This window comes from Tursiops truncatus, chromosome 2 (assembly GCF_011762595.2).
Source record: "Tursiops truncatus isolate mTurTru1 chromosome 2, mTurTru1.mat.Y, whole genome shotgun sequence".
NCBI classification, from domain to species: Eukaryota; Metazoa; Chordata; class Mammalia; order Artiodactyla; family Delphinidae; genus Tursiops; species Tursiops truncatus.
This window is the reverse complement of record NC_047035.1, coordinates 74,467,377-74,477,098: the sequence shown is the minus strand read 5'-3', so window position 1 is coordinate 74,477,098 and position 9,722 is coordinate 74,467,377. Positions and strand designations below refer to the sequence as shown.

Genomic DNA, 9,722 nt, shown 5'->3' with positions numbered 1-9,722 from the left:
GGCCCAGCCTCCGACCCTCCCCGGCCAGCCCTGGCCGCGCAGCGGGGGGCGGGGGCGGTGCCTGCTGCCCGCCCCCTCGGCGCTGCCGGGCGCATACAGATGCGGTGCCCCTCCCGGGCCGGGCCCGCAGCGCCTGGAGGGGCACTCGGGCGGGAGGGCTTCCAGGCCACGGCGCCAGGCCGTTTCCGAAGAGCTAGCGGAGAAGGCGCACCCGGGAGCGCGAAGCGGCCCGCACGCCCCCCGCAGCCGGGCGAAGGGCGAGCGCACAGTGAGCAGGGGAATCTGGAGCCCACTGCGGAGGCCCGGTTCGCCACCCCCGGACCAGCCTTGGAGGCTGCTGTGGACCCCGGCCGTGAGGCGGCAGCATTTTGGGAACCTGTGCAGGGAAGGGTAGCGGGCCGGCTGGGGGCTTTAAGCACAGCAGAAAGGTCCAGGGAGTCCGCGGGCTGGGCCCAGGGAACAAACAGGGCAGGGACCGAGGCGACGTCGGCGGGAGGGCACGGAGCCTTTTTGGGAAGCTCATTTACAGGAGCCTACTGAGCGAGCGGCTGCCGCCCCCTGGTGGCAGTTATGGGCGGCACCTTGAAGGTGGTGACCAGGTGACCAAATGCCTCTAGCACAGCACCGGGACACCCCTCTTCCCAGGGCGTCTTTCCCTCGGCCCTCCAGCGAGGAAGATCCACAGCTGTGTGTGGCTAGAGCCGAGGCAGGGATGGAGGGAGGGTGGGAAGTCCCTGCTCCAGGAAGCAGCAGCCTAAGTTAAGGGTATGGAATGCAAGCAATGCTGGCTGCACTGCATGCTGCAGCCTCCCCTTCAACATGGCTCTCACCCAGGCCCTGCCCAAGGAAAGCCACTCAATCACACTAGTTAAAACTAAGTCAATTTTATTATTTTCCATAGACCACATCATTTAATAATAAAAAAAATAAAAATAAAAATTGAACAAAAGGAAAAGGTGGATATAAAGTGGAACCGGTGGGCAGGAGGCATGGGCTGCAGGACCAAAGAGACTGGGAACTGCAGGGGCCCTGGGACTCAGGAGGAGATGCTGATTCAGCTCATAGGTGACCCAGTCCTGGCCCCGGCTGTTCCCAAAAGGGGGGTGCAAGTACCAAAGGAGGTGGTGAGCAGGATGGAGGAAAAACGAGAGAGAGGTTTGGGGCTCCTGGCTGTTCCCCAGCTCTGGGCCAACCACCTCCCTCCCTAACATAGCTCCTCCCTCTCACAGACTTAATGGGAAATGAGAGGGAGGAGAGGGCTAAGTCCCAAGAGATAGATTACGGGGGTAGGGTGGGAAGATGCCCACTGCTCCATTTGGTATGTGGGGACAGGTGGCAGCCAGACTTCAGCACTGGGCAAATGGTGTGAAAGACCCCTGGTTCCAGGGTGGTGGAGATTGTACCTATCCCTCTGTGGCCTTGAAGCCCCCTGGGGCAGGGTGGCCGGTGCCTGCAGCTCTCCCTAGTGTTCTCCCGGCTAGCGGCTAGCGGCGCCCACCCCGGTCCCGCACAGGTGTGCTCCGACTCCGGCTCCTGCTGTGGCGCTTGGTGTCTCTGCGGTCCCTCTCCCTGCCTCGTTCCCGGTCCCTGTCCCTCTCCCGATCTCGATCTCCCCTATCCCGCTCCCTGTCCCTCTCTCTCTCCCTGTCCCTCTCCCGGCTGTGCTCTCGCCGCTTCTCTCGCTCCAGCTGTCGGGTCCGTTCCCGCTCTGCCTCCTTCTCCCGCTCCTTCTGCTCTTCTTCTTCTTGCTCCTTTCGCCGCTTCTCCCGCTCCTTGGCCCGTTCAGCGCGCTCTGCCTCCTTCTGAACAATCTGTAGCAGGCAGGGAAGGCAGAGAACAGGTACCTCAGCCCTGCTCACATGAGTCTCACCTGGTCTCCCTGCACCTGGACCCTGCACTCTTAGCTCGGGACCACTGTCAGCCTTCCTGCTATGCAGGAAGGGGCAGGGCCTCAGCAGTCACATCTGTCCTCGTCTCAGAGCCCCAAGCCCTCCTCCCAGTCTTCATCTTTTATGCCCATGACAGGTAGTGGCACCATCCATGCCTGGCCTCTGGTATTTCCTAAGCTAACTCGATGTGAACAAACCTCTATTCTCTCTAGTGGAGTAGCATAAACCTACAATTCCCAAAAGGCCCATCACAAAGAAACGGAGATTTAAAAAGCTAAAACCCCTAGAAATTAGAAAGAGAAACAGCTGAGTTTATTAAACACAGATTTCTCAGCTAACTAAAATCAACTTCCAAGAAGCACGGTTGGCACCACCAGCTTCCTGGGACACACACAGAGTTCCGATCTCGTGTCTACCTCTATCCTTTATGGGTCTGGCTTCTCTATGGCCCACTCAATCAACTGGGTCTTAAAACTGCCTCCTTCTGTGATGCTTAGCTTCTGCCTTATTATTCTAAGCCAATACCTGGGCCTATTCACTCTCGTAGTCACATGACTCTCCCCTTGCTCACTCCCAAGCCTTGATGTAGCTTGGCAGGTGGTTCCTCCTGAGCTTGAGAGTGCCCCTCAAGGCAGGAAGGCGTGTGCTCACCTGGCTGTCAGTCAGTGGGAGCCAATAGATGCAGGGAGCTGCCTTGGTCTTACGGAAAAGGTCGTCCAGCAGCTTGGCAGGTGGTTCCTCCTGAGCTTTCTCTGAGGTGGAAGAAAGTGAGTCAGACTTGATGCATATGACTCTGTGCCCCGTCCCATCTGGGTCCCTTTCCCACCTACTACTATGTGTGCCCCCCATAGCTAAGTACCTTTCTTCTCACTCTTCTTTTCTTTAGACTTTGCGCGTTCCTTGCGGCGGCGGTCACGGGACCGTGATCGGGAACGGGGCCCTTCTCGAACTTTGTCCCGATCCCATTCGCGCTCTGATCGCGTTCGCTCCCGCCGCTCCATCTCCCGTTCCCGCTCTGCCCACTGTTCCCGCACCGCCCGCTCCTGCTCCCGCTGCTCTGCCCTGGGGTGCTGTGGTGGCTGGGCTGGGGGCGGGGGCGGGGGGTGCAGCGGCCGTGGTACCCCCTGCTCCTCTGTCTTAGTTTCAGAGGGACGGTCCACCAAGAGGCCTCGGTGATAATCCAGCTGCGGGTAGAGGAGGGACAAGGATAGTCAGGATGAAGATGACATCACTCCCACTGAAGGAGCCCAGGTACCAGTGAACAGACTTTGGAGCCCCATGGTTCAACTAAAGGAACCAAAGAGGAGGGAAAAGGAATCTCAGTGACGGCAGGTTTGGCTGGGATCTCAGCTGGAATCTAGCGGATACAGCCTCCCCTGCCCCTACCCGCCTCCTTCCTTTCCCTTGGTTTCTTACCTCATCTTGCTCAGCATAGTCAGCACAGAGGAATTTGGGGTTGGACTGGGGCCATTTGACCCCATGTAGAGCTGTGCGGGTGGCAACTGCTTCCTCTACTGTCGAGTACTGACAGAGGAAGGGAGAAGGCAGAGGGTCACAACAGGCCTTCAACCCTTCCCACTTGCCACAATGCCCTCAAATCTGCCCACGATGGTCACAAAAGGAAATACAGGCCACAACCTAGAGAATCAGTTTCTTCCCCTCACCGTTACAAAGCAGTGAGATTTGATCTTGTCAATCCAGAAAGCCTCTTCTACCAGAGTTCCTGTACGTCCCAACAATTCCTTCAGTTGGCCTAAAGTGAAGGGACGAACCTGCCAATGAAAACAAAATTTCAGGGTCTTAAAGAAGGCAAGAACTATACTCATGTAACTAGTCTGAAGATTTCCCACACCACTGTCACAGGAGTATAGCTTCCAAGTCTGGGTGAGGCCAGAGAGGTTAGGAACCCTCCATCAGGAATGTGAGAAGAGTGGTAACACTGTCTGAGACATCATGGGCCAGGCTCTCTACAAATTCTCAAGACAACCCTGCAGGGTGATACTTTTTTCTCCCCATTTTTCAGATGAGACAGGTTGTGTGGTAAAATAACTCACTCAATGAGTGAGTAACCAGCAGATCCAGGAGATGAACCTAAGAAACATGAGTCCAAAGCTCAGACTCTAAACCAAGCTGCACTGTGGGAAAAAAATGACTTACCAAATTGGAGATGTGGACGATGTTACTGATCTTGCCCCGGGGTGGGGAGGGCACTTGAGCAGTCCGGACTGGGTCATCAATTGTAATGGAAACTCCCGACTTCTGCTGGCTAATGGAACGTCGAGTTAAGGTATCTCCTAAAGTCACTATCAAATAGAGCACAAGAATGACTTTCAGCAGGGAGCAATGCTGGCTCTTTCACCTCCAGCAGGACTTTAAAATTCCCTACCAGTAGTCACTGTCCCATCTAAATGTGCTGAGCACCTGCACTGTGCAAGGTACGGTCCAGGCTGATCTCCTCATTGTGGAGATGCAAAAATTAAACAGATTCAAACCTAGCCCTCAAGCAGCTTGATAACTAGGAGAAGACATGTGTAAAATACTAGAACACGAGGCAGAAAACATTAAACGCTTTAAAAGAGGTCCAAATAAAGTGCTCTGGGAATTCAGGGGGCCACATGTTTCACTCATAATGCTGCACCTACCTTTCTTTACTTCATGCTCCACAGGTGGGGGCAAGGCCACCTCTACTGAGACCTGGGGAGGTACAGGGGCTTCTGCTTCAGGCTCCTTCTCTTCTTCCTCCTCTTCCCTCTGCCCATTCTCCTGGCCCTCGGAAGGCACCACCTGTAAGGTATCAGATAACAGACGGATTCTCTTTTTTTTTTTTAATTAATTTATTTATTATTTACTTATTTGGCTGTCCCGGGTCTTAGCTGTGGCATGTGGGATCTAGTTCCCTGACCAAGGATCAAACCCAGGCCCCCTGCATTGGGAGCGTGGAGTCTTAGCCAGTGGACCACCAGGGAAGTCCCTACAGAGGGATTCTTAAACACCAAACAGGTACACTCTTTTCAGTTTCTGGTTTCTCGGGGAGAGATGGTGGTAAGTCAACCTAACACGCTTCTTCCACTAGGGAGGAAATTTCATTATTATGTTCACCTCCACCAGATCCTGGGATTTGTAGTGCCTCAACTCTGCCATGAGGAAAACTAAGGCAGGAATTGGCAAATTTTTTCTGTACAGGGCAAGATATTAAACATTTTAGACTCTGTGAGCCATATGGTTGCAGTTACTCAACTCTGATATTATAGCACTTAAGCAGCCAGAGACAAGAGTAAATGAACTGGGCTTCCCTGGCGGTGCAGTGGTTATGAATCCGCCTGCCAATGCCGGGGACACGGGTTCGAACCCCGGTCCGGGGGATCCCACATGCCGCGGAGCAACTAAGCCCGTGTGCCACAACTACTGAGCCTGCGCTCTAGAGCCCGTGAGACGCGACTCCTGAGCCCATGTGCCACGACTACTGAAGCTCATGCGCCTAGAGCCCGTGTTCTGCAGCGAGAAGCTGCCGCAATGAGAAGCCCGCGTACCGCCAACGAAGACCCAACGCAGCCAAAAATAAACAAAAAAAAAGAATAAATGAACTGGGGTGGCTGTGTTCTTACAGAACTTTATTACAGGCTACAGGTTAGATCTGGTAGCCTGCTGACCCCTACCCTACAAGGGCCAACTCACCCAACCCTCTGCACAGATGGCAGACTTCCCTTCTAGGACTCCGCCTTAGCTCCTCATTCAGTTGCCCACTCTGCATCCATGGCCCCCTCCCCCAAAGTGGGGGGCAGGAGCCTTACCTGAGTGACGGTCCGGCATATTTTCAGCCCCTTGTCATGGGTCCCATCATCACCATTACGCTCTGTCTCATCCTCGGAGATTCGGGAGTCGTCAGCATGAAGATCCACAACAGCCTCCTGCCCCGCCAGGGGTTTGATGTCGGGGATGAGGCTCTGGGACACAGATACCCCCCACCCCGTTACACTGGGCCCATGTCTACTCCCACGTCATGTCTCATCCTCCCTTCCCCGGCCCCTCCCACCTCACCTTGAGTGATTCGGTGGTGATACTGATGGAGGGTTTCTTCTGTGTGGTGGCCGTGCTGGCTCCCCAACGCCGCTTCCGACTAGGCTGGCCCCCCTCTGTGTCACTGTTTCCAGCTGGCACCCCCTTGGTAGCTGCTGTCCCCAAGAAATAGGACCCCACAGTTAGATGCTCTCAGGCCCTCTGCTGGTTCACACCACAACACCCACAGAGAGGCTTCGACTGGAATTTTAGTAAAAGGTTAACTTAAGGAAACCACATTTGGGGACTGGGGAAACCATGCTTCAGAGTAAACAATAAAAGGCCTAGGGCCACTTCCTGAAAGATGAAAACTACTGATCTCTGAAGGCAACAAGGAAGAGCTAACTAGGCTGGTAAGCAATTTAAACTTTTAGTGGTAGAAAAATCTAAAGTACTGGGGAAGACAGATTGAGGACGACATGGGAATGAGAAAAACAAGACTATGTGATACTAAAATTCAAGTTAATTTAATTTTAGATCATGATGTGACCTGGTCATGCTTGAGGTTATTTTCATACTACAGATTGATATATTTCAAGTCATAAAGACCTATTACACTTTTGTCAATGAGGAGTTCCTCATTGGCAAAATGTTAAAGATGTTACTGTTGGAGGTGTGGGCACTCTCATTTTCTCAGATGCTCTCTTAGAATAAAGTATAAACTGGTAAGCATTTTATAGGAATCCCTCAAACCCACTCCTCGTTCTGAGGGTTCAGACATCTGAAATAATAAAAGCAGGAGGACTAAATAAGAAATGGTAAGACATCTCACGGTGTATCTCATTAGGGTTAAGAAAGAAGTGTGACTGGGGAAAAATAACAAGGATTGTTTGTGAAGTTCTGAATTTTAAAATGAAACACTACCTACGCCCAAAAGATGTAGATTTGCTGGGTGGAGGTGGTGGGATGGCAGGGGGCGACGCAAGAATGCCACTGACGGAGAATGGGAATCTACTTCTCTATCAACTCTGATTTTTATGGTATTCCGGACCTGTATCAGGGATTTGGGGCTAGACTTACAGACAACGGAGATCTTCCTCTTGAATGATTTGGGCAGCGAGCTCTGTATAGAGAAGAAAAGGGGAAAAAAGAGAAAGAGACACACCCCACAGAGAGGGGGGAAAGAGGTTAGATGGGGCAGTCTTAGCATAGGCTCCAAAGACACAGAGAGAGAGAGACACAGAGACAGACAGAGACCAAAACAGAAGCGGCAAACGGCAAAAACGAAGCAGAATCAATGCAAGTTAGAGGAAAAAAATAAAACCAAACATCACAGCAGGGAAAAGTCATCTAGTCCATACCACACCTATGTATTAGCTTAACCAGAAATAAGCTGGAAGAAGAATTTCAGTAGCCTCCCAGCCCTTTAAAAGCATTGGTCATGCCCTCTTCCACTGTCTCTACTGGTCGAGAGGATGCCAAGCCCAACAAGCTATGTCCAGAGCTGGGTCATCTGGTCCTTCTAAGGTCTTCCTTGCTAACTCGAGGAAAACACGAGGAAACAAGGAAAACCAACTTTGGGATGGCACTTTGACAACATAACCCTCCTCTTCTTCTCAGTGCCCAGCCTGACATCCACTGACATTGGCTCTGAGTGGCTTGGGCAGCAGACTGTTAAGACTGCCCAGATGCCCACCACACTGTGGACGGCAGCACCAGACTCACTGGAGATGAGCCTCCTGAGCCAATTGCCAGCAGAAAGAATTTAAAGGTGTCTTTGGTAAAGACAAGTTTTTATGCAGGGCAGACTGGCCCTAGGGAGTTTCAGACTTTCTGACCACTGTATGGAGCTCTAGCAGAGCCTTTACTGTTTCTTCTCCAAACAGGGCTTATGCCTTAGGGGCTCTGCCAAGGACCAGAAACTTCCAAACTTGCTTTTGAGCAAGTCTCTGCCCCAAACACTCAGTGGGAGAAAGACTGTGGACAGAGCAAAAAGAGGAAGAGAGAGAGCAAAAAAGGGAATAGAGCATTTTAGATTTAAGTGCTTATTTCTGGAAAAACTAAGACCTACCACCCTTCTAAAGGGTAGGGCAGGAACCCTCTTGATGAAATCCCTTTTCCCCATCCACCCCCCAGCCCCGTTTGTGTCGTCTAACCAAGTCTCCTTGGTCTCCGTTAAGGGCCAGCCTGACCCCTAGCCAGGCCGCTCTCGATGGGTAAGTTAGTGAGAAAAAAAAAAAGTCTTAATTAAAACAGGAAAAACATGAACCAAATAAATAAACAAATCCAATAAAGAAATCAGAAAAAAAGATAAAGAAAAAAATTAAAATAAAAGATTAAAAAAAGAGGAGAAAGAAGAAAATAAAGAGGAAAATAAACTAGGAATATGACAAATGTTCCAGGTACCATCTCACACCTGGGATCTTCAGTTCAGCCAATCGCACCTCACTGTGTACTGTATCTAGTCAACCGCCGGTCCAATCAGAATGAGCCCTCCCTGCTAGGCGCTGTGCAATTGGTGGGGGGTTGGGTTGGCAAAAAAGGTGGGCGCACGGCGTGGTGGTCAGCACGGCACTGCCAGAGTCCTCCCAGGGGCGCAGGGGGGGCGGGAGGGAAACGTGTGGGGGGACGCTGCCCAGTTTCCATGATGTCAAGACAGTTCACTGGTGGTGGCCAGGCTCAGCGAGGGGTACGGGGGAAAGGGGGCAGAGACATCAGTCCCAGCCCTGTAGGGGCATCATCTTGCAGTCCCTGATGAGATGGCCTGTAAGTAGCAGAAATGGTCCTGGCCTTTTATCGTGAGAGGCAGGACCCTATGTCCATCAGTGGCAAGCTGCAGCGACACCACCACCCAATACTTGGAATCCAGGTGATGACTCCAGAGTCCCTTTCTCCTCTGCCTGTAACTGGGGAGGGGGTCCTCTCACCGAGTGGGATCATGGAGCCTCTGTTGAAGGCAGCCTGGGGGTAGTAGGTGGGTAGCCCCAGGACCTGGCACACATTCAGCAGCAAGGTCAGAATACTTTTCTTCTGAGAGTGGTGTGTGGCATCTCCTCAGGGACTCCAGCTGAGACAGCGGTTCCAGTCAGGTGGGTGGATGAGCCCCTGCCTCCAGGGATGGAGGAGAAGTTGGAGCAACCAACATATGCTGCCCTTCACCATGGACAACAGGGACCAAAGGAAAGTCCATCTGATGAGCAAGTGGTGATACATGGCTGGGCTGTCATCAGCCTTAAATCTCTGGGCTCAGACCCTAGACTTCTCTGCAGGGTTCCTAGTCGTCACAGCTTAAGCGGAGAGCCCCACTCAGTATTTTACAGCATGGCACTGTGATCACAAACATTGACTCTTTAGGAGGTCTTGGTGCCCTAGATGGGGATCCCAACAGTCTGTAGCAAATAAGGCAACCCAGAGTCCTCAAAAGGGCAAGGGCGTGTGGGCAGGCGCCCCAGCACTGACACAAGCTCTTCTTGGGGTGTCCCAAAGAGGGAGATGATGCAAGTCCACCCCTTTCCAAATGCTTTTTGCTTTCTCAATACAAGTCTCTCCAGAACAGTGCTCTTCTTGGCCCCCTGATGTAAGCAAGGCAGGGAGGCAAAAGGGGGCCCATCACAGGATCCCATACACATGCCCCCCTCTGGCCAAGACACCTGGATAGCAGACTCGGCTGACTGGGCAGCTCAGGAGCAGCGGGTGGGTCCAGAGGAAGAGGCGGCATCAGCGATTGGCCAGTTGGGCAGGGTTATATTTTACGGGCGGATTACCGTACATGAGGTACTTGGACAAAGTTTTACGGGGAAGAAGGACCTTGTAATAAATAATATTCTGCACATCAAA

At 52.5% G+C, this 9,722-nt stretch overlaps 1 protein-coding gene across 7 annotated transcripts in view; it reads right to left on the bottom strand.

Annotated features, from left to right (window-relative positions):
* Positions 1 to 868: 868 nt before the first annotated feature.
* Positions 869 to 9,722, bottom strand: part of ACIN1 (apoptotic chromatin condensation inducer 1) — a 33,354-nt gene continuing 24,500 nt past the window's right edge. For 3 of the 7 annotated variants that reach the window (XM_033851342.1, XM_033851344.1, XM_033851345.2), the window contains 10 exons: positions 6,966 to 7,008; positions 5,928 to 6,061; positions 5,681 to 5,833; positions 4,532 to 4,673; positions 4,047 to 4,192; positions 3,554 to 3,661; positions 3,306 to 3,413; positions 2,749 to 3,073; positions 2,541 to 2,641; positions 869 to 1,811 (listed from right to left, as the gene is read on the bottom strand). In XM_033851342.1, coding sequence (XP_033707233.1) covers positions 1,485 to 1,811; positions 2,541 to 2,641; positions 2,749 to 3,073; positions 3,306 to 3,413; positions 3,554 to 3,661; positions 4,047 to 4,192; positions 4,532 to 4,673; positions 5,681 to 5,833; positions 5,928 to 6,061; positions 6,966 to 7,008 — 1,587 coding nt within the window. In that variant the 3' untranslated portion in view covers positions 869 to 1,484. The remainder of the gene's footprint in view (positions 1,812 to 2,540; positions 2,642 to 2,748; positions 3,074 to 3,305; positions 3,414 to 3,553; positions 3,662 to 4,046; positions 4,193 to 4,531; positions 4,674 to 5,680; positions 5,834 to 5,927; positions 6,062 to 6,965; positions 7,009 to 9,722) is intronic. The other 4 variants (XM_073800653.1, XM_073800652.1, XM_033851343.2 and 1 more) reach the window with 4 other exon arrangements.